General features: G+C 43.1%; 1 protein-coding gene across 2 annotated transcripts in view; it reads left to right on the top strand.

Moving 5' to 3' along the window:
* Positions 1 to 14,689, top strand: part of LOC147443177 (3'-5'-exoribonuclease family protein) — a 45,849-nt gene extending 31,160 nt beyond the window's left edge. The window contains exons 3-8 of one of the 2 annotated variants that reach the window (XM_086529088.1): positions 4,513 to 4,573; positions 4,696 to 4,784; positions 4,867 to 4,927; positions 5,033 to 5,157; positions 13,951 to 14,100; positions 14,189 to 14,689. In XM_086529088.1, coding sequence (XP_086385214.1) covers positions 4,513 to 4,573; positions 4,696 to 4,784; positions 4,867 to 4,927; positions 5,033 to 5,157; positions 13,951 to 14,100; positions 14,189 to 14,431 — 729 coding nt within the window. In that variant the 3' untranslated portion in view covers positions 14,432 to 14,689. Of the gene's footprint in view, positions 1 to 4,512; positions 4,574 to 4,695; positions 4,785 to 4,866; positions 4,946 to 5,032; positions 5,158 to 13,950; positions 14,101 to 14,188 lie in introns of both variants that reach the window. The other variant, XM_086529087.1, reaches the window with a different exon arrangement.
* The last annotated feature ends 10,020 nt before the right edge of the window (positions 14,690 to 24,709 follow it).

Below are 24,709 nucleotides of genomic sequence, written 5' to 3'. Positions count from 1 at the left end.
AGAGAGAGAGAGAGAAGAACAAAGTAAGCTCTGAGCCAACAAGGCCCTCACCAGCAGAGGTCTCGCCTTCGCCCTGGTTGGCCTCGCCCTCGTCACCAAGCCCAGGTCTAGCAGCTCGCCCTTCGCCCCGAGAGAGAGAGAGAGAGAGAGAGAGAGAGAGAGAGAGAGAGAGAGAGAGAGAGAGAGAGAGAGAGAGAGAGAGAGAGAGCAGCACGTGAAGCTACTGTGGTTGTACAGAAGGGAAGGGATGGTGCGCTGCTGTGTCTACAGCGTGAGAGGCTCCTGTCTGCTCACTCGTTGCAGGAGAGAGAGAGTATGCCTACTCGTCTTGGGCTGACTGCTCGCCCCTCGCCCCTCGTCCTGAGCTGCCTGCTCGCCCCGAGAGAGAAAAAGAAAGAAAGAAAGAAAGATTTTTAACGTCTATGTCAGGCCGAAATCGGCCTATGAGACAAATCAAATGTACATGGTGTGTATGTCATCCGTCTATCGGAAAGACAAATGAAACAAAACTAATACAAAACTGAACTGAATGTAGGTAGTGGAGTATCTGAGGAGGGATGGAGCTCTATCTCTAGGGGTATATGCATGTCTATATGCTCAAGGTAGTACAATCATGAGAATGCATCAAGCTATCTAGCTCCATCCTGTACTAATGGGGGGATGTAAGATGTGGTACATGGGCGGGTCTGGTGCCAAGGCTACCCGGATGAAAGCTGTCGGGTCGGCCCTCATATGAGCCACTCGCTCCTCAGTGGCACGACGCTCCCGGGCTCGAATCTCCTCGATCTGTCGGTGGTGGGAGCTCGCGCCCCTGTAGCCTGTGACTCGTGGTCGTCGTCTAGCTCGGCTCACCTCCGCCTGTGGGAGTGTCACTCCCCTCTGAGTGTCTGGTGAGGGAGGGGCGGCAATCCTCTGAAAGAAGTCTGTGAGCTGCGATTGTCTCCCCTCTGTCTGTGTAGCTGTGTGTGGCTGTAGTAGTGTGTCCCGATGGCTCTGTATCTCTAGTAAGAAACGTCCGAGCTGTCTCTGATCTCGAGAGTCCATGATCTCTCGGAGAGTGGGCTGTCCTCTGAATAAGGCCTCATACCTGCCTCTGATCTCAGTGTATGCTCTGCATCTACATACAAAGTGCTCCTCACTCTCCACCTCCTCTGTGCAGGCTCTGCAGACTCGCTCCTCCCTGGGAACACCAGTATGTCTCCCGATCTCAATCTCTAACCTGTGTGAAGCCACTCTCAGCTGACCAATCGCCACCCGTGAGCTATGTGGCATATATGTGTCCATGTAGCGTGGTCTCTGTATGAACCCCCCAGACAATATGGTGAGAAACTGGTCTCTGTAATCTGACATTCTCGTCCCCAAGCCAGGTGACTCCCAGACTCTCCTAGTGTATAGCTGCCACAGATCCTGTCTCAATACCAAGTTCCTCTCACTGCGAGAGAGGTGAACATATGGTGAGTGGGGGTCGTACTGGAATGGTGGTAGGCTCTCCATGTCAAGACCGTGTCCCTCAAACCATGCTTTGACCTGTGAGTACCATGCTCTCTCATGCCCACTCTCTGATAGCTGTATAGCTGCCTCAAATGCTCTACGAGTAAGTCTGTCAGGAGGTAGCTCTCTCATCCTCTGGATGAAGCAGACTGTCTGGAATAGTGCCTCTACAACCATAGGTGGTGTGGCGAGCTCGGCTCTAATAATGTCATGTGGCACTGTCTTCTTGCTGCGGAGCAAGCGTGAGATCATACATACCTGTGGCCTCTCAAGCTGTGTCCACTGGTCAGCTGTCAATCCTGGTGCCCATACTGCCGCCGAGTACATCAAGGCCGGGGTGACTAAGGTATCGAAAAGCCACCCCTTCCTGCGGGGCTCCTGAAAGTGTGCCTGGTGGCATCTCCGCTCTAGCATGGCCAGAGCTGCATATCCTCGGGTGAGCCTGTCAGCAGCAGCCTGCCTCATAGTGAAGGGTCCTGGTAGGCTGGTGAATGTGATGCCAAGGTAGACATAGGAGGTGACTACATCAACCTGTCCTCCTGCTGTTGTGAAGGTGGCAGCGCTCCTCACTGCACTGGATGTGTGAAAGATCAAAACCTTGGTTTTGCCAAGGTTCACAGTCAACCCCCTGTGTGTGCTGAATTCGTCCAAGGCCTCAAGATGGCGTTGCAAGCCCTCGGGTGACTCTGAAATCAACACAATATCATCAGCATATAACATGATGTGGACCGGAGTACCTGCCAAGTCGCTCCCCTCTCCTCCTGCTCGCAATATGTAGTCGGAGATCTCGTCGATGTAGAGCCCAAAGAGTGTCGGGGAGAGTGGGCATCCTTGCTTAACACCAATGGTGCTAGCAATGGTCTTTGAAAAACCGCCTGGGCAACGAACTCGACCCGTCACCCTCTCGTAGAGAGCATATATGGCCCAAATCATCTCTGTTGGTACCCCAATGCTGTGAAGGCGTTGGAAGAGTCTCTCGCGTGGGACTGTGTCAAAGGCCTTGCGGAAATCCACAAAGCAGCAGTAAAGCCTCTTCTTCTGCGCCTTTGCCCCATCAATGAGGTAGCGCAGAACGAAGATGTGATCAGTGGTGGAGAAAGCTCGTTTGAAGCCTGCCTTGCCTGGAGCTCGTAAACCCTCGATCTCTGCGTAGCAGCTGAGCTGTGCCTCAAGTACTGCTCCATATAGCTTGGCCATCGTGTGGCCAATCATGATAGTCCTGTAGTTCCCTGGGTCCAGGGTGTCGCCAGATTTGTGGATAGGCACTATGGTGTGCTGTGTCCACTCCTCTGGGAAGCCCTCCCCTATAGCCCGGTTGAAGACATGTGCAATCAACGGGGCTATAGTGGAGGCCGCATAAATGATGTGCTCACTCTGTAATCCAGTATGGTCAGCTGATCGTCTGTGCTGCATGCGGCGTATGGCCCTCTCTACCATCTCTGCTGTAAAGAAGGAGGAGCACGTGGGGCGTGGCTCGTGTGGCTGTGGGATAGGAGGCTACCCTGGCACCTCATAAAGTCGCTGTGCATAATCATGCCATATCTGTGGATCCTCAATAGCTGTAGTCGGACGTGGCTCGTGCAGGGTGCGCCATGCCGTCGCGCTATCCATGCTCATGAATAGGCGGTATAGCTCAAGCTCCTGTGCCTCTTCGAATGCTCGCCGCTTTTGGTGTGTCAGCGTCTTCATATGCCGTCTGGCCTCTCTCTCTGTGATCTCTCCTAAGGCTCGCCGTGCACGGAGGCGTCGGTATAGCTCTCTGCACTCATCATCATACCAGCGGTTCTGAGGCATAGTCCCGGGGGGGGGAGTGCGTCCTGTGTGAGTGGTGTGTGGAAAAGAGCTAATAGCTGAAGTGTGGAGAACGGAAGAGATATGTGATGTGAGAATTGAGAGTGGTGTGGATGGGTGGAGGAGGCATAGGCCATGCTCGACCTCGGCCGAGTAAAGAGAGGCTAGCTCATGTGTGAAATGGATGGTGGTGTGTGGAGTGTGTGCTGTGGAGCTATGTGGGATGGTATCTCCGGTGATGGAGAAAGAGAGGTATGTGTGGTCGGCTCCGATGGGTATGGGTGGAATGGTGAAGGATGTGATAAGGTGTGTAGCCTCCCTGGGTCCCAGAATATAGTCGACTGTACTCCCCCCTCCCTGTGCAACTCCATGTGGCATACAAGTCAGGCCCCCTGAGGTGGGCCACTGGACCATCCCGTTATAGATAACGAGACGGTGCTGGGAGCCAAGTCGAAGTAGATGTGTCGTCCGAGAGAGAGAGAGAGAGAGAGAGAGAGAGAGAGAGAGAGAGAGAGAGAGAGAGAGATCCAATCTTGAGATTGCTTCAAATAACTCTGACTAAATGGATACAAAGTGATAGCCTCAGGGACTCTTATATACTTCCCATACAAAGTTGCCCAACCCAATCCAACTAAATTATGTCAAATACATAAAATAACTAAATTATATCAAATATATAAAAATGACTAACTTAAAATAAGCTCAACATGAGAAGCATAACTTTAACAGACAAGAGGCTGAGCTGAGCACTGTCACAAAACAGCCCCCTCCCCCTAAAACTTGCCCCCAGGAGATATAGGGGCACTAGCAGATCTCTCCTAAGGACGACCACAGAGGTGACAAACTCTAGCAGGGGCTGTCTATGCCTTCATGTAAGATTTGACAATGACCATAAGAAGCAACCATTTTCTTGGATAACGAAGGGTGTGTGCGATCTCTCAAGCGGTCAAAGTCTATTAGTATTGTACTTTATGGGAAATAAGTTGTTTTGACAGAACTCTTGGAATTTAGTCAACTCTTTGATTCAAGGAAACAATGGAGAAGCATTTGATATATTTAAAACTCTCGCACTAGAAAAACATATTTGAATTCTGGAACCGTCCTGCCATTATTGATGTTGGGATCTGGCACTTCACCATTGTGTCAAGGGAATTTTATATTTTGTCAGTGAGATCATCAAATGAACGCCTAAATTGTTCTTCTATCACCTGTTCATTGTTGTGATGGCAGGCAAATGGATCTGCACGAGTCAGGCTTGGTGCCACAGATGTAATTGCAAGTGTGAAGGCAAGTGGATCATCTATTGATCACATTTAGGACACCACACAGTTGCATTCATGTCCGGCTGTTTTAAATGGGGCAAACATTTATCAGCTATGATGATGTGCGGTCCTTTGGTATTTGAGCAGGCAGAGCTCGGAAGGCCTCTTTCAGGTAGACCAAATCAAGGAAGGGTGGAAATCAACATTGAATGCTCTCCCACTGCAGCTCCACAATTTGAGGTTCTTTATTTGTAATGATTTATGATATAAGTATTCTGTTGTGTGATAAGTATTTTGCATCCAGCTAATTCAGCTCTTTCAGGGTCGAGGAGGCGAGGAATTATCGTTGGAGCTTTCAAGAGCTTTGCATAGAAGCTTATTAGGTGGTGGGAGTGGGGCGGGTGGGCCAATTGTTTAATTATTACTTTGTGTTGAAAGTATGAAAAAATACACCCTTTTGGCCACTTGACTGTGTTTTTCCCTTGCAGGAGCAGCTATTGATCTCTCAGCTTTGAGTGTTATTGAAGGAAAGCTTTGCTGGAATTTGTTTATTGATGGTCTTGTTCTAAGCTCTGATGGAAACCTTTTGGATGTTTTAGCGATTGCTATTAAGGTAAAATTAATTTAGTAAGATCATTCAGTGTCAGCATTGGCCAAGTCTTTAAGATACTCCTTGGGCCATGTGTGTTGTGTTCACTTTAGTTTGGCCACCCTTTTGTAGAACGTGGTTAGGTTCAGTCTGTATCCTTGGGAGAAACATGTCAGTGTATGAGAGAGATAACAAAAGAAAGGAAGAAAGCTAAAGTCACATCTACTAGAGGCCACATCCAAACTCTATCTGTAGGGACTCAAAATGCAGTGCTATATGTATAGATCTTAACGTGTCTCTCTCTATTTCATTGTGGTCATGGAACTCACCTACATCGTCTTGACGACATCTTGTGCACTTGGGGCAGCCATGGGGGTCACCGGTGGCGTCATCTTCGCGGCTGAAGTCTTCAGCCGCCTTCCCTTTTCTCTAAAGCTGGCTTTTCTTCTTATTGAGAGTGGAGAGAAAGTTCACTTTTATAGCTCCTGACAGCCGGCGGGAATAGAGGTGGTCTCGCTGGCAGGAATAGGGGAAGACGAGGAACGCCAAAGAGAGGGAGAGAGGGATTGCTTGGTTTCCTGCCAGAAAAAGAGAGAGATTGTATGCAGCAAGGGAGAGGGGGTGCTGGTTTATTTTTGTGCTTTTTTTAAAAGGGTGGCTGCCCACTTATTAAGTGGGCGGTGGGCCTATTTTAAAAATGGTCTGAACCTGTTAAAAACTCAATAAAACCTTATAAGCCGAAAACAATGCTTACACAATCACAACCCAAGCGTCCTTGGATGCAGTCTCATGCATAGATGCAATGCTAACATATACCTCTTGATGGAAAAGTGTTCACTTTTCCGAAAAGCAACCCGCTTTCTCAGAAAGCATATGTTTTGGTCAAAGTTGCCTCTGAACCCATCTTCATTCAAGTGCTTGCTCATTCTTGTGCACAATTCTAACACAGTTCGGAATTTCCTCCTAACTATGGAATATTCTCTTTCCAATGCCCCCGTCGCCCACCATGTGACGCATCAAGAATACCCCATCACCTAGTCTTTTCTCACATAACGTATGGTACAATCTCCTTCGTGATGCTCTATGTCACCCATCTTATGACGCATCAGAGATGCCCGTTGTGCGATTGAGGACGTGTGCGATTTCAAGAAGGGGGTATGTTACGACGCTGTGATAACCACTAGCTGTATTTATTGGTTTCCTTTTCTTGATTTTTATTTAATTTTTGGGACCCTTTTTTTGAAATCACAAAAGTGTGAAGATTTTATTAAGTCATTTGTACTCATGTTTGATAGTCTTTCTTGTGGATACATGCAACAATAAAAGGGTCTTAATCACACTAAATCATTTGTGGCATGTATAGCATGCATGCAATTGAGGACGTTTGCGATTTCAAGAGGGGGGTAACACTAACTATATTTGTTGGTTTCCTTCCCTTGATTTTTATTTAATTTTTGGGACCCTCTTTTTGAAATCACAAATGTCCAAACATTGCATGGCCAGTGTGAAACTGCCAATGGTCGAGAGTTCCACCCGCAAGAGTCAAGGTCAGGCAGCACACAATGGTTGGGCCAACCGGAACTGAAATCTGACTGGTATAAGTCTTTTAGGCCCCTCGACAAGACTTTATAAGTTGGAGGGGGTTAGGATTAAACCAGGACACTTGTCAGCTGGAGAAGCTTCTGCAAAGACACCTCAAGAAGGGGCACCCAAATCGATTTGGGGAGAGAGGGCTGATTTGAAGCTTATTGTGAGTGTGTGAGTAGTGGGTGCAGGTTCACAGCTTTAATTGAAAACTTGCCTTCTCCTTTGTCTTATGTAGCACGATGATTCTGCTCTTGTGCATCTCTCCCCTTTCGAATATATAATCGTGAGCTCAAAGGCTTTTCATTTGTTAGGTATAGTTGTGGGGATTCTATGCTCATTTGCCGAGGCAAGAGCCTCTAGCACATGTACCGAATCAGCTAATTGTTGATTCAAAGCAGGTACGCGCGACAATAGGCTGTTCTAGAGAGATTTTTTGTGACAAATCTCGTCTAAATCAAGGGGCCAATAATTCTATAGGCGCAGGAGTTCGAGGGCTACCCGCTGGAGTGAACGGCACGCAAATTGGAGCACTAAACAGAGAATTATAGCTTGCTGTAAATTTTTGCAGGTTCAAGGTTTTGGCCATTTTTGATGCCTAAATGTCCGAGGAGCTTCAGGGAAGCTAGGGAATCATCAAACAAGTGTTTTGGTGCATTTTAGAGGCCAAAAACAGAGAATTCAGCGTGCTGTAAATTCTTGCCAGGTTTTATATATAAAAGTGCTCTAAAGTACATGGAAAATCACCACTTACTTGGGTTCTTGTTCATGATAGCTTCTACTGTTGTTATGCTGCCAGAATTGGGTTAGAATAGGAAAATTTCAGCCCAATAAAAGTGGGACAGCTTGTAGAAGATTATAGGTATTCTCCAGCTCAATAAGAATAAAGAAATACCAAAAGCGGCGCCAATCTTTGGGGCAAATAGGGTGTCATTGTCTACTTGGGAGCACTCTAACTACCAAGTTGTGGATTGTTTTGAAGTGGTGAATTCCAGTTGCAGGTTTATTTGCGAAGTTTCTTCGTGTCATAAGGTGGAGGGAAATTTAGACGACATAGTTTTGGGTGAAAGCTAAACTCTACCACCTTTAGTAAGGCTACATGCCGGTTTCACTCTCTTCGCCCATGTCTATTGTGACCCTAAGAATGTGGCTTGCTTATCCCTCCTCACCACTGATATACTAGACTATAGCTCCCATCTGTATAGCACCGCAACTCCTTCCGCCCCTCTAATCTATTATCTCCTCCCCTCCATGTGTGCTCCTTGAACATTGCCTCCCACCGATATCCCTCCACCCATGGCAATCCTTGCTCCGGGCTCTAGTGTGTCATTGTGAGGCAAAAAATGCCTAGGAGAAAGATGCACCGATGGGGTCCCAACCAACCCTCTCAAGGCCCCCCACACCGTTACCAAAGTGGTTTTTGCTTTAGATTGCGTAAATGGAGTGTACACCAATGCAATACTTCAATGCAAGACTCGATCCGACTCGAATGGATGGTGTAGCCGCATTAACTCTTCAAGAGCTCCTTACTGATATTAGCGTCCAGAAATTTGATGAGGCTACGTAGAGGATCTTGTGCGTTTTTAAATTACTAGATCAAACCCTATGTGATTTATGAAACCTGGGTCGGGCAATGATTTTGATATGATTTAAAAATAAGTTATTTAAAGTCATTTTCTAATAGTTTACTAAGAGGGCCAGATTCCGGGTGAAACTTGTTGCTCATCTCCCAACTTTGGATTGCCGTGGGAATTGGCATGATGGGTTCCTCTAACCTAAATCTACATGCTTGTAATGTCAGATGCCCACCAAAGTGCAATAACATCGGGCATGCTGGTTGTGTGAACAGGTTCACCAAATTGTTGGTACTAAATCCCCTAGGCTCTAAGACATTGCTTAGCTGTTATGTACTAGATTGGCTTTAGAAGTTGATGTAGCATGTCCATGTGGCACACAGAGCCATGCGCGCACGACGTCCTTGTGTCTATTGGGGATATCCTCGTTCACACGAGTACCCATTGTTGCAAGAGTACATAGATACTCACAATAGATACGTCACAAAACATAGAAGACACATCAATCTAGTCATAGTTTTCCATACATCGGACTCGACGGGCACAGAAGGACAGATCGAACCCCCACATATTCCATACATTGAATACGACACACTAAAAACAGCCTATATATGACGAGCCCTAAGACAATAAAGTATGAAAAACCCAATCACATGTTAATCGGACTTGAACGAGTCCGGGAGTATGGTTGCCTCGTTTGGAAAAAACTATAAATCCAATGTTGGTTTGTGCAAAGTGAGTTGGTACATTTGTCATCAATCCCATGTTGGTTTGTGCCAAGGAAAATTACCCAAGCGTGCATGTTGATGGATCATTCTAGTTATGGTTTCTGACAATGTTTTACATGGTTCGATAGTATCCCGAGCCAAACATACCGTATCTACGCTTTAAAGCTAGTACATCAATCTAGTGTTGATTTTTACCAACACACTACATAGCCTCAGCTGAATTGTGAACCACACATGTCAATAACATGTGTGTAACATGCCATGTTTGTGTTAGCATTAAATATATGTGGACAATAGGTGTGCTAGAAAGTTTATTCTAGCAACAAAAGTTTTCAATAAAACCTCAAATTGTTTTGTCACCTTGTTTCGTCCCTTTTAAAAATGCGTCAGGTGTAGTTTTATTTTATTTTGAAGAGAAGAAATGGGTTTTGATGTGACTGTCATTGTCACACTCGCGAGTACAAGTATAGTTTCTTATACGTCACACGAGCGTCCCCGTCATAGCATGGATACATCATTAGTACTTACTTCAGAGGTGATATGCTGGATATAGCATTGGCGCTCAGCCAGGAGAAAATGCAGAGAGAGAGAGAGAGAGAGAGAGAGATGAAATGAAATGAAATGTTATATTAACGTCTTCAAAAGGCCAAAGTGACCTATGAGATGAAAAAGTTACAATGTGGTGGATTTGATACAAAGTCAAAGTAACAAGATGACAAAAATGAAATGACAAATGACAAAATAAAATACTATGGAATCCTAAACTGCTAGGTGTGAACTAAGCAGCTAGCTGGGTTAGCTAGATCACAAGAGATCCAGCATTGGTCGCTGGCGGATCTCATCAATCTCCTCCATGGTCAGTAGTCTGACCGGGCGTCATGCATGTCGGGCCAAAGTGATCCGAATCCTCTGATGCAGCCACCGTCGATGCTGTGTAGTCCTCCGTAGTCGTGGGCGTCTGGATCTCCCCAACTCAGTCGCTCGGTCGATCAGTGTGCCTCTGGTGTGAGGCGACGAGCTCTACTGTGGTAGTAACTCCTCTGGGTGTCCAGTGCAGCTCTAAAGAAATCTGTGATCTGTCTCTGAGACTGGCTAGCCTCTCCTCTCATCAGGCTCTCTCTGTGTCTGCGTAGCTCGAGCAAAACAAACCCAAGCATCTTCGATCCTCGTACAGCATGACTCTGGAGAATGGTCCAAAGCCCTCTCTGAACAAGCAATGGAAGCGGCCTCGTATCTCGTAGTAGACGGGGCAATGGCATGTGTAGTGCAACTCTGTCTCAGGCTCGATGTCACACAGGGGGCATGTCCTGGCCTCTGCTGGTACTCTGCTGTATCTCCCAATCTCGATCTGCAGCTGGTGTGAAGATGTGCGTATCTCGCCGATAGCACATCGTATCCCATGAGACAAGTGGGTGTCCGTGTATCTGGGCCTCGTTACAAAACCATCAACCGTAAGCTGGAGGAGATGCTCTCTGTAGAAAGCCATCTTCGTGCCCAGCTCCTATGCTGGCTGTATCCATGTCCTCCTGGTGTCTAGCTGAGTCAAGTCCTGGCAGATGAGCCTGGTGATCTTGGACTGTGTAGAGTCAGAGAGGGTGCATCCAGTGAGTACTGGAAGGGAGGCAATCTGTCTATGCTGAACCCATGCGCCTGAAACCATTATGTCATCTCCCCAGCATGTTGTATCTCCCTGCATGGCTAACTGTCGAGAGGACTCAAGTGCAAGGCGGGTATATCTGTCTCTGGGAAGTTTCCACATGCGGTGTATGAAGGAGACAGATCTGGTGAGCGCCTCAACCACTAGTGGGGGGGGCAGCTAGCTCTGCTCGGACAATAGCACGTGGTATTGAAACCTTGGCTCTAATGAGCCGCGAGATCATAGAGACCAGAGGCTTCTCCATGAGAGAGAGAGAGAGAGAGAGAGAGAGAGAGAGAGAGAGAGAGAGAGAGAGAGAGAGAGAGAGAGAGAGAAGAAAGAAGAAGAAGAGGAGTATTTTAACGTCGTAGGAAACTATCCCAAGAGACCTTAAAGATCTATCTGACGAGGAGAGTTGAACTCAAGACCTGTTATTCAAGAGGGAAATGGCATAACCAATCTACCACACTTGGGTGATAGAAAGGTTATACTATTTTTCTCTTCTTTATTAGCCCCCCCCCCCCCCCGAGAAGAAGAGTATTTTAATGTCCTAGGAAACTATTTCAAGAGACCTTAAAGATCTATCCGACGAGGAGAGTTGAACTCAATACCTGTTATTCAAGAGGGAAATGGCATAACCAATCTATCACACTTGGGTGATAGAAAGGTTATACCATTTTCCTCCTTTTTATTAGCGCACACACCCACACACACACACCAGAGAGAGAGAGAGAGAGAGAGAGAGAGAGAGAGAGAGAGAGAGAGAGAGAGAGAGAGAGAGAGAGAGAGAGAGAGAGAGAGATGAAATGAAATGAAATGTTATATTAACGTCTTCAAAAGGCCAAAGTGACCTATGAAACCAGAAATTTACAATGTGGTGGATCTGATACAAAGTCAGAGTAACAAGATGACAAAATGACAAAATAAAATACTATGGAATCCTAAACTGCTAGGTGTGAACTAAGCAGCTAGCTGGGATAGCTAGATCACAAGAGATCCAGCATCGGTTGCTGGCGGATCTCATCAATCTCCTCTATGGTCAGTAGTCTGACCGGGCGTCGTAGGAAACTATCCCAAGAGACCTTAAAGATCTATCCGACGAGGAGAGTTGAACTCAAGACATGTTATTCAAGAGGGAAATGGCATAACCAATCTATCACACTTGGGTGATAGAAAGGTTATACCATTTTCCTCTTTTTTATTAGCGCACACACACCCACACACACACACCCGAGAGAGAGAGAGAGAGAGAGAGAGAGAGAGAGAGAGAGAGAGAGAGAGAGAGAGAGAGAGAGAGAGATGAAATGAATTGATATATTAATGTCTACAAAAGGCCAAAATGACCTATGAGACCGACAAGTTACAAATTGGTGAATCTAATACAAAGTCTGTGTGCTGAAAGAAAGCCTAACATCCTAAACAAAATGTTGTAGTGAAAGTGAAAGTGGAGGAAAGACTAGAGACTCTCTAGTCAATACAAAGGTACAAAATAATGAGGGATGCAAGAAACGTAAGCTACTAAGGAGGGATAATCCTCCAGCTCAGAGTAAATCCAGCATTGGTCGGTGTCAGATCTGCTCAATGTCCTCCATGGTCAAAAACCTGACTAGGTATCGTGTGTGGCGCACCAAAATAATCTGAATCCTCCTCTGTGATCTGCGTCCATGCTGGGATGCCCTCCTCTGTAATCGTGGACGCCTGGATCTCTCTAGCAGTAACAGGGAACGGGGGAACCCAGCCCAAATGTTCCGAAAACGGCATTCCGGACAAGTCCCGCTCCCGAAACGGAGATGGGAACGGGGTGTTCCGGAATGGGGGGAACAAGGCGGAACATGAGGCGGAACGGCGAAACGCGGGGCGAAATGGGCAAAATTAGGCATTTGGGGGAAAAAAAGTGGGCTTTTGGGGGCAGATTTGGAACTGTTCAGGGAACATATTTGGTGCAGTTTGAGGGCAGGTTAGGGGGCAGTTTTGGGGTTGTTTAGGAGTTTATCTGGGACTAAGCTGAATGGAGGTAATTCAAGCCTTACTTTAGGTGGACCGTTCCGGCCCCGTTCCCATTTCGCCCCCCCCTCCTCCTCCCCGTTCCCGTCCCGTTCCGGACCCTCCCGTTCCCGTTCCGGGTAACTATGCTCTCTAGGTCCATCGCACGGTCAATCATTGTGCCTCTAGTGGAGCTGGGATCCGAACTCTACTGCAGAACCTGTTTGTCTAGCTGTCTAGTGGTAATGGCTGGCCTGAAATAGTCCGTAACTTGCCGCTGAGTCTGTCTCTCTGTTCGCCTCAAAGAGAGAGAGAGAGAGTGACTTGAGTGATGCCGTCGTTCTCACATGCGGAGAGGAAAGAAAACACATTGCTTTTTCTGAAAACAACCCAAGATTATGACATTCTAAAACGTAGACTCAAAGTTAACCCTAAATAGTTGTATTGTAACCGTATTTCATCCTTTTTGGAAACGGTCAGGTGTTTTGGGTTCTGTTTCTTTTTGAGGGGAAGAAACGGGTTTTCATGTGACCAAGTCATTATCACACACTGGAGTACGAATATAGTTGCTTACACCATTACACCACATGAGCGTCCCATCATAGCATGGATATATCATTGAGGGTTTTCAGATTTTGGAGGTGTCATACTGGATAGAGCAGTGGTTCTCAGCTGGGTGAAACAACCATGCACCCCAGGAAGAGACCAAGACGCGTGCAACATAAACAGATCATAGCAATTATTGAGCGCCACAGGAGGAAGAGACTGAGGCATCACAATCATGTGAGATATTTTTAGGAGAGAGATACCCCATTGAGAGAGAGCTTTTCTGTGATAACCTGTATATTTGGACCATGGATGTACTTAGATAGGCAGTTCTGAACCCTTAGACTCAGGCTTGTTTTCTTGTTTCTTATATGAGACAATATCTGTGCTTGGTCTTGTAGGTTGCACCACATTGGCCTTTAGAGATGTTAATGTTGCCTCCCCTCTCTTTCTCTCTCCCTCTCTCTAAAGGTTGATTCCTTGCTAAAAGTACAGGTTGCCATTAATATGCAAAGAGAGCCCAACATTATGTTCTCTCTCCTATTAGAGACATCTACTCTCTCCTCTCTCTCCCTCTCTCTAAAGGTCGATTACTTGCTAACAGTACAAGTTGTCATTAGTAAGGAAGAGTGCCCAACGTCTCAAGTTGACCTTGCACTCGATTTAGTTTGCTCTCTTTAAAGCCATTTCTTCTAACTAATTGTAAAAAATGTTTTGTAGTTACTTGTTCCTTGTTGGTTGATTTTTTGTGGGCCTTCATTAGTAGGCTGCTCTGAGCAATACAGGAATTCCCAAAGTAGAAGTGACCAGTGCAGCTGCAGCCGAACAAGAAGCTAATTTTGAAATAAGTGATAATCCAGATGACTTCTCTCAATTCGATACATCTCGTGTTCCTGTAATCATCACTCTAACTAAGGTACATCTATGTTAATTTAAGAGTAGTGTTTTCTTCCGGATTTTACTAGAAAGTGATCTAACATATCTAAGCGTTTGTGTGGAACAAGGTTGGAAGGACGTATATCATTGATGCCACTGAAGAAGAAGAATCACAAATGAGTTCTGCTGTCTCGATTGCGGTCAATAGCTTAGGTCATGTTTGTGGGATCACAAAACGCGGAGGGGCAGGGCTGGACACTAGTGTTCTTTTAGACATGATTTCTGTCTCAAAAGAGGTGAGTAAGTCCTTATTAGCAACGGTCGATGCTGAGATTATGGCTGCAGAGAGTAGGAATGGTGAGCAGATCTAACTTTATAAGGAATGAGGGTTGCCATCTGCAACATACTGAGCTTTATACAGGCCCGTAGCCGTAGCATTCAATAGTTTGCTCCAGGTTTGTAGGTTAAATGGATAGGCATTGTTGATCAACCATTTGGTTGAAGGTTTTACTATGAAGGTATGAAGGTTCTTGGCATCTTTGCTCCCCCCAAAGCCCCCGCGTACGCCCGATTTTTGAATGTATTGAAATCATGTTTTGAAAGTGATAAACCTAAAGTCTTGCCAAGTATCTGAATGTCTTACTTCTCTGTTGATAGGTTACCTCAAGATGTCAATGTTAGTAAGGGTTTCTGTACAGTACTAGCCTCGTAGACATCAATTAGCAATCAAAGATTTAAGCAGAAGTGACGGATTGTCTTTTGAGGTTTCAACCTTTTTCTTTACAATGCAGGCAATTTTTTCATATTAGTCCTGGTGTCCTCACACTATTTTGTTCATGTGGCATCGCCCCTTTTTAAGTCGCAGGTATCCAGATTAGTTTTGAGGTTTTATTATTAGTTTTGTTTGAATGTTTTCAATGCTGTTTTCGTAGTCTTCTGAAGAGGGGAAGGGGTGCCCGACAGGTCCAAGCTTGGCTAGGGTAAAGGGGCCATATTAAGCACCTTTAACATGACATCGGGCGGATTTTGTCTGCGCTGCTCCATTTCAAGCAAGGAGGGGCGCCATTGGCTTGGGCAAGGGCCTACCTGCGGCATAAGCGTCGACGCAATCAGCACTTCACAGAGGGGGATCCGATGCAATCATTGCAGTCACGTGTAAAAAAAGGAGGGTGAGTTGCGCAACCGCCTAGGCCCATTTCTACTACTTTGATGCCTGCACGAATCGAGCTCGAATCGGAGCGCCTCAACTCATTCCCAGCTGAGCTAACCATCCAGCGGCCCACGTTGAGTTGCCCAAGAAGTGACGCTCACGCATAATTAGATTTGGGAGTGACAGGTCCTTCCACTGGGACCCGTCCCATTACTCACACGTGTACCCTAGCCACCCAAATTCCCACCTAGAGAACATGTGAGACTTCCAAGGGCTTGTACTTCCGAGAGAGAGAGAGAGAGAGAGAGAGAGAGAGAGAGAGAGTCATTATTGAAAATCAAGTATACCTATGGGACCAAAAGAAACATATCATGTGGGGTGTGTGCAGTTGATAAGTGACTCCTAATGTTCAAGGATTGTGGAAATGAGCGTTGCAATAGAGAGTCCACATCGTGTTTGTGAGAGGAATGTGTGTTGGGAGAGCTCATGCCTCACAATGTGGAGAAAGCAAGCTTTGATGTGATGAAGTTGAGCACCATCATGAAGCAAGTGTCTTGAAAACCACTTGTCGATGTCTTGCATCCATCTTGAACTTAAGATTTGTGCGTCATTTGGACTTTTTTACTTGCTTCGCAAGCGATTCTTGGAAGTTGATGTGAAGGGTTTTGCCACATCTTACCCATGTACTCCACAAGTCGCTCCATACCATGACCTCAATGGGAAATGATCTGGACTCAAGAAGGAAGTGCAGGTATGGTCTTTGTGTCTTGACTTTGGGGGGGGGGGGGGGGGGGGGGAGGGGGGGGGAGGAGTTCTATCTTCACAAAGTTGTTGAGGATTTATTTGTGTGTGTGTATGTGCAGAGAGAGAGAGAGAGAGAGAGAGAGAGAGAGAGAGAGAGAGAGAGAGAGAGAGAGAGACGTGCTACATTCAATGAGGAGCAAGCATTGTCTAACCACCAAGCCAATGTTGGAGCTATGCAGCTCCTAGGACCATATTTTGATGTAGCTCTTCTTGAGAGGGGGGGCCACTAAGCACGAAACTTGTCGATGCCATTACATGTTGCTTTTGAACGTGATTTTTTTTTTAATCCTAATTATTTCTCAAATTTTGAATTATCTACTTACATATCGTTTTTTCTATCGATAGCTTGCTTGTCTCAATTGTGCCATGCTTTGTTTGAAACGGTTTTATTTCTTTTGGGCTCACAATTATATCTTAATTTGGTATTAGAAGGTTCCAACAAGTCTAATATGAGCATAACAGTTGAAGCTCATAGTGAATATATCCATGTTGTATAATCACCTTCTTTATTGTCTTTCTTGTTTGTGATAAGCGAAAGTTCTAAATGAGTCCTTTGTAACCAATGATCAATTACATTTGGCTCTCTCCTCCTTGTTTTCAACAGATCCAGCTGCCACTAGTGATGGAGGTAGATAGCCAACATTTTTGCCTTTTCAAATGGCTTAATGAGTGCGCAGTATGGAAGCAGGATAGGAGAGCAATGTAGTTGAACAAGAGCAAAATGGCCTTGAATAGTGTAAAAGAATGGGAGAGCTCAGAAAACTCTCTAATAAAAAAAGTGAAGGTAAACTTAATATTTTTCCCGCAAATAGCAAATAGACGATCGATCTCAATTTCACAACTTTTGGCACTATTTGAGTCCTTCAAAAATATATATATATATAAAAAGTAGAAATGGGTGAAATTTGAACATCTTTTATGGTAGTGCTCCCATCATTGGTTACAGGACATTTTCTCTCTAGAACTAAAAGGCCCAAATTTGATTCTGAACATTACCTTCTCTCTCTCTCTCTCTCTCTCTCTCTCTCTCTCCCAAAATACACACACACACACACACACACACACACAAAAGCATGCCAAAGTCCCAGAAACCTATACATGTAGCAAATGAGGGAATGCAAAAGAGATTTGACATAGTAGAAACCATAGCTTACATCCTAGGCATACAAGCCATGAAAGCTTAAGTTTGAGTGCAGGAAAGTAGTAGAGAACTCTTGATAGAAGATAAGGCAATAATCGCTCACACATCTTTTACCTAGGTTTCAGACTTGTATTGTTTTGCTAGACACTAATTAAAACTAACTCTAGGTGAAATTTAGGAGATGTGAAAGTACACATTAGAGCCGAGTTGTATTGTTTGGCCAGATACTAAATAAAAACTAACTCTAGGTGAGATGTGAAAGTACACATTGGATCTCAATTGTGGGTAGGCTAGTGTAAGAAAATAAATATACTTTTTGTATCACCACCTCGCGATCTCAAGAATGTACCACATTACTCGCATATTGCAACATAAATCTTCACGCCATCCTACAAAGTAGGTAACATCACGCCATTGATGAGGCAACATAATTTGAGGGCATGGCCTCTTTGTTTATGAGAGCCCTTTTTGTAGATACCCAAAGTGACTTTTAAAATCCACAGTGTAGAGGAGATATAAATCCACTAATGTAGAGAGAGAGAGAGAGAGAGAGAGAGAGAGAGAGAGAGAGAGAGAGAGAGAGAGAAGAAGAAGAAGAAGAAGAGAGTTTTAACGTCGCAGAAAACTATCCCAACAGACCTTAAAGATCTATCCGACGAGGAGAGTTGAACTCAAGACCTGTTATTCAAGAGGGAAAGGGCATAACCAATCTACCACACTCGGGTGATAGAAAGGTTATACCAATTTCCTCTTCTTATTAGCGCACGTGCGCGCGCACACACACACGCGCGCGCGCGAGAAGAAGAGAGTTTTAACGTCGTAGGAAACTATCCCAAGAGACCTTAAAGATCTATCCGACGAGGAGAGTTGAACTCTAAGAACTATTATTCAAGAGGGAAATTGGCATAACCAATCTACCACAATTGGGTGATGGAAAGGTTAAACCATTTTCCTTTTCTTATTGGCGCACGCGTGCGCACACACACACACCCAAGAAGAAGAGAGAAAGCTAATGTATGGCAATCCACAAAGGGAAGGAAGCCAGATCTGCAAAGTTGTCATGTGTCGACACACAAGTCGAGCTAATCAGAATCTCTCTAACATAGTTAATGTGCTTCGTGCAAGCATGAAAAATTGGGTTCCTCGCAAGTGCCAATGCATTCTAATTGTCATCGTAGATGATGTTGGTAGTGTCTTGTCCAACACCCAAATCAGTCATTAGACTTTTGATCATTCATGCTTAACCATAGTTGTGAAGACTGCCTTGTTCTCAACCTCACAATTGAAATTGGCGAGAGTAAGTTGCTTCTTTTTCAACCATGATATGCATGAACTGTCAAGCATGAAAAAAAACAATTATGGACACTTGTATTTGTAACAACCAGCCCCATATAACTCTGAAAAAGCATGCAAATCTTGCGGCAACAATCCATCCTTGGGATAACACAATCCAAGATGTAAAGTGCTACTCAAGTAGCAAAGATCCTTTTAACAACCTGCCAAAGCTTAGACCATGTGCTATGTATAAATCTGTTGACTTATGAGATTGTAAACTGAATATTTGGCCACGTATTGCATACATAAATAAGGCATCCAATAGTAGTTTGATAAAGAGTGACATCCATAAAATCTCCAACGTCATGAAGACTCAATTTCAAACCTATTTTCATTGGAGTAGTAGTAAGTTTGCAATCCTCAAGTTTATACTTACATAATAATATCTTTATCTATCTTCCTTGACACGAAGCAATTTGTCCATCACATTTCTTAAAGTGTGTGCCCAAGTAATGATGCAAAAGCCCAAGTCTTTCATCCTAAAAGTAGTAATCAATTTAGCATTGAATTCAATAATATATGTCTCATTTGGACCTATACTCAACAAATCATCCACATACAAAACAACGATGAGATATGCATCACCCTCACATTTGACATACAAAGTGCTTTCAAGTGGACTAATGAAAGCTTTGTTTAACCAAATGAGTGTCATCTTTCTCATACCAAGCAGGAGAGGGTTGCTTCAACCCATATAAAGCTTTCTTGCATTTGCATATTTTACTTGTCCTTTCTTGACAAAACTGCTAAGCTACATTACATATTCTTCAAATATATCACCATTCTTTCAAGAAAGCAGTAACATTGTCTGATTGATGTACATTCCAACAAAAGTGAGCTGCCAATGCACATAGAAAACGAAAAGTAGTCATACGACAAGTGGGAGCGAAGTCTCTTCATAGTCATGCGACAAGTGGGAGTGAAGTCTCTTCATAGTCTCTTTGTTGTGCATAACCTTTTGCAACAAGTATAGCCTTGTAGCAATGAATCTCACCATTTAGCTTACATTTTAACTTGTAAGCCTACTTTGTATCAAAGGCATTTTTGCCATGCGAAAAATCACATAAAGTCCATGTTTCATTTTTATAAGTGCATCGTATTCTAATTGCATTGCAGCCATCCAATTTTTTTATTTATGTGCTTCATCAAAAGAAAGAGATTCCTTTTCATCACATAAACTAAAGACAACGAAAGCATAACAATCACATGCATATGATGTATGGAGAGAATTCTGAACAAGTACGACATCCAATTTATTCTCATGCAAAGTATGCATTAACCATTTTGGCATACCCTTAGCCTCTTCGTTCTCAGCCCTTTCCACATCAAGTACATCTTGTACATGTGTATTAGGTTGATCCATAATATTTTCAAAAAACCCCATAAGTTGTACATGCGCCTCATTTGAACTTACATTTAGGTTTCCACCTTAAAAAAGGGTTAATAAAGTGTCATAAATGTCCTATGAATATGAACTTACATTATTGTCTTTTGTACATGACAAAAAGACTAAACAAAAATCTTTCACAAATACATCATCTCATGAAACCAAGATACGTTTTTGTTGCCAATGGTATACCTTGTAGCCTTTACCTTTGGGACTATAATCAACAAAGATACATTTGACAATCTTATCATCCAATGTTATGTGCTCTTTTGGGGTACCAAAGCATAAGGTAAACAACCAAAAACATGCATTTAATCAATAGATGGCTTCTTATCATGCCATGCTTCATAAGAAATCTTACATTGCAAAGCTTTAGTAGAACATCTTTTATATACATAGGTAGCACACATGACAACCACAAGGCAAAAAAAATGTGGTAAAACTTGACTCTTTACCATACATCATGCTATCTCCGTGAACAATCTTTTTTTCCTTTTAGTAACACAATTTTACTGAGGTGTATACGGTACTGCACATTGGTCTTTTACCCCACGTTTATGCACAAATGCATTAAATGAGATATATACCCCCCCTCCTCCCCTGATCTGAATGGAGGGTACCCAAAATACATTTTGAGATATTTTCAGTCATTAGAAATTGCTCGAAGGACATGAACACTTCGAACTTAGCTTAAGCCGATATACCCATGTATTCTTGGATTAATCATCAATGAAGTCACAAAGTACAAGTAATTATCCAAGGATGGAGTTTTCATAGGCCCACAAACATCACTATGCACAAGTTGTAACTTGCATGTAACCCTTAACTATCCTTTGGAAACTTTAAACGTTGTATCTTACCCAAAATACGTCATTCACAATTATGCTTAGAAGGTGCTTCAAGGTGTGGCAAAGCAGCAACCATATCATATTTTCACAAACACAACAAATTAGAAAAATTCAAATGCACGAAACGTGCATGCCAAAGTTTTGCATGTGAAACAGCCTTTGAAATCCACAACAGCATTTGCAAAATTCTGCTACACCTGTCACACAAAGCGAGATAAGACAATGCATGGCACAAAATTCCATATGCAACAATTTTATCAGTACAATTAAGATCATGAATCATACAATTTTATCAGTACAATTAAGATCATGAATCATACATCTTTCACTTAGAAATTTGACGACAAGGCAAAGTCTTGCAAGTGCAAATATAGACAAAATGATTTTTTAATTCTTTAATAAATAAAGTGCATCAACAAGTGCAAAAGAACTGCCATTTGCAGCAATTAGCATAATCTTTCCAACGTCCTTGACCAGAGAAGAGACATTGTTGGCACAAATGGTTGTATTCCTATTAGGGATAGCCTTGAGAGAGGTAAACCAATCATGATGCAAAGTAATGTGCTTTGTAGTGCCACTATCAAAGTACTAAACACGTGACTATGCAACAACTCACATATATGAATCATGGATAGAAGGATCGTAAACACACTCTGCACTAAAATCCCATTCTTCATCTACACCAACATCACAATCTCCAACTTCATTGTGCAACTTGCATAAAGACAGGCAAGAGTATCTCGAGCCTGTTTTGATGAGTTTGCTGAGTGAATGTGAGGAGTACTAGTGCGCTTCTCAGATAATGCAATCACTACATGAGCTTGTGCATCTCATGCATTCCAACGAGATTGCTCAACTATAGGCAAAACAACTCTAGCAGCAATGGATTTGCTAGAACTTGTAACATCCTCAATAGAGCAAGTCTCCACAAAAGGCCACACACATCGAAAAGGCCGCACACCTCATTGTCCTACAAAACATTCTAAATGCCCTTTGACACAAGAACACGTGTCATCGTGGAAGCCCACATTGCATATTTATCCCCATCCAATTTGTTCTTAGCAGCAAACATCTTGAAAACATCTATGTTGTTGCGTATATAAAAACTGCCCCGAAAGAGGAAAAATGAAGTAATATTAATATGTGCTATATAGAAAAACTTGAGAAGGACTACAAGGGACATGTTTTGCAAAAATTACATCGACAAAAATTATGCACAAAAGAACGAAATTGCGTGCGCAATCTTGCATGTAGTCTAAAAAGAGGCCAAAATGAGTTAGAATGAGAAAGAAAGCTCAACAAGCTTTCCCAAAGTATTAGTCAACCTGTTGATGCTCACCAAAGCTCGTTGAACTCTGAGAACGTGAGCGGAGGGTTGCTAGGACAATACCAAGAGGATGTGACGTGCTCTGATACCAATAGTTGGAATTAGGATTGCAGGGACGCACACAGAGTTTGGAGACGATGAAGAATCTTAGGACATACAACAGAGAGTGTATTGCTTAGTGTGCAGATAGAAATATAAGTTATCCCTAGAGTGATGGGTGTATATACAATGCACGAGAGAAAAAACCTCTTAGTGAGGGAAAAAGTACCCCGGCAGTCCTAAGTGTTTTCACACACATTACTATCACATATATGATAACAATATATGAGAGAGAGAGAGAGAGAGAGAGAGAGAGAGAGAGAGCATGCTGTCAGTGAAACAAATGTTGTGATGGAGCTTGAGCCCATGCTCCATAATAAGGACAAGTGGGGTCAAGAAGGTATGTAACCTCCTATTCTTATAGGATTATTCCATGAAAGTATTCTATCATGTGGGTAGATGATGATTCTCTATTTGAGAAGGTAGAAGGTGAGATGAAGGGAATAAAATTTAAGGGCAAAAATCTCCTCCATCGTTTTATTTTTGTGTAAACTGAGGTGCTGATTTTCAAGTGCATGTGCAGGCATTGAATAATAAAAGCGTGCCTAATGCATCTGTCTAATGTTCAATCTATTATGCATAGTGAAAATAAGTGCAATAAGAAATATATGCATTGCAAGAAGGCCTTGTGATAGGTTCTCTAAAGAGTATAGGTAGCACTTTTGACACACGTTTATGTCATAAGGGTTGGGACAAGTTTAGAGAGAGCCTTTGTTGTAGAGATCTCTTTACACTTACTTTTTGTCCATGAGGTGAGTGTACTTCGCCATCTTTGCCAGAGTTTAATATAGAATGTGACTTTGACTCTTTTTCTCATTTTATCCAACATAACTAGCACTACTTAGGTAGTCTCAATTCTCCAACTTCAGTCAAGGCACACAAAACCATGAAGATAAGGAAAATGCTATAAGTGGCAAGAGTGTTTATGCATAGTGGATATGATTTGATGCTCCAATACTAACATTGCGTGGTAGAATTCTCAAGTCTTGATTCCTATGCTAACACTTTTTCTATGAAAACCTCGACAATTTTTGAGGCAACGGTGAAGCCAAAAAGTTTGTTATTGATGTTTGAATCCTTTTACTTTTTGCTTGGTAGTTTAACTTGATCCTTTTCAATATTTTTAGTTCACATTACAGAGTTTCTAACATATTTACATCAAACTTGTTGTAATTAAAATTAACACAAAATAAACCATTGTGAGAAAAGATAAGTTCACTCTACCTTCCATAAGAGAATAGGCATTGAAAACTTAAGTAGTTATGTCTATATCAATGAGGACAACAAAAAGAATTGCAAAAATTGAATGTACATGATGAAGCTTCTACACAAGGAGTGTAAGAAACCCAATTTCTTGCTTGAAGGTTTTTCGAGATGATAACGACCCAAATCTATCTTTTATAGCTACTAGGTCATTAAAAGTCTTATGTCTACATAGGAGGAGAACAATTTACAAGTTGGCTTTGTGCATGATAAAGTTTTTATGATTGCATGAGACACAAGAGACTCCAAACCTTCAACCAATTTGTGTCACAATCCTCCTCTTGCTAGTCCATGTGGGAAGGAAATCTCCAAGCAATGACTTTGTGCATGATGACATTTTTATTATTGCACGAGGCACTGAATAGTCACCAAAATTTGAACCAATTGTGTAATCACTTTTACAAGCTCGCTACCTTCTCTTGCCAATTCATGCAAAAAAGAAATCTCCAAGCAATGATTATGTGCATTCTCTGCAATAAAAGAGAAAAATCTTCTTCCAAGAATTGTAGTAAGCCACACAAGAGGGGAATATCTCCATCTCCTTTATGCTAAAGAACTCTACTAAGAGCCACAAAAGATGGAAATATGGATGCATTATAATATAGACAAAAGCAACACTGCTAGATTCTCCTCTTTGTAAGAAAAGAGCAAGAGAACAAACCGCAAACAAAGAAGGAAACCAAAAACACCCTCTTTTCCATCTTCACATTCAAGCCTTACAGATTAGATTCAAGTTCTTCAAGTTTTAGGAGATCTTTCAAAAGATCGAAGCAACAAAGATACCATATTAGCAAGAGGATGATGTAGTAGAGGATTGCTTTATGTAGTGGGTTAAGCAATCGAACTATCATTATTGCCTATGCAATTAAACCAATAGTTTTGGATTCAAGCGGCAAAAATGGTTGCTACATTTGAAGTCAAGTTTTCCCTCCATGATCAAAGTTGAAACGTTGTGGGGAAGACTGTATCATGTAACGTATCTATGGAAAGATCTCCATGTGTAGATTATGGATCTATAGTCTTTGCTCAAATCAAAGATGGTATGTGGAAGTTATGGAGGGCTAGAACTCAACAGAATCACCCCTCCTTTTTTTAGGAGGAAAATGTTGGAAGGCATCCCTCAAGCACCACGTAGATTATCCACCTTTTTGCAAAAGATGTTTTAGGTACAACACTTGAATCCAAAATCAAACTACACTCACATGTTCTTAATGCATGCATATTCAAGGGCGGTGTGGGAAACAGAGGCTAGAGGTTGAATACAAGTAGAATCATCATGGATGATCGATCTCCCA

The sequence above is a fragment of the Adiantum capillus-veneris genome, chromosome 14, assembly GCF_014529385.1.
Source record: "Adiantum capillus-veneris isolate H3 chromosome 14, ASM1452938v2, whole genome shotgun sequence".
Taxonomy (NCBI): Eukaryota; Viridiplantae; Streptophyta; class Polypodiopsida; order Polypodiales; family Pteridaceae; genus Adiantum; species Adiantum capillus-veneris.
Note: the sequence above shows the minus strand (reverse complement) of the source record. Positions and strands in the feature narration are given on the sequence as shown.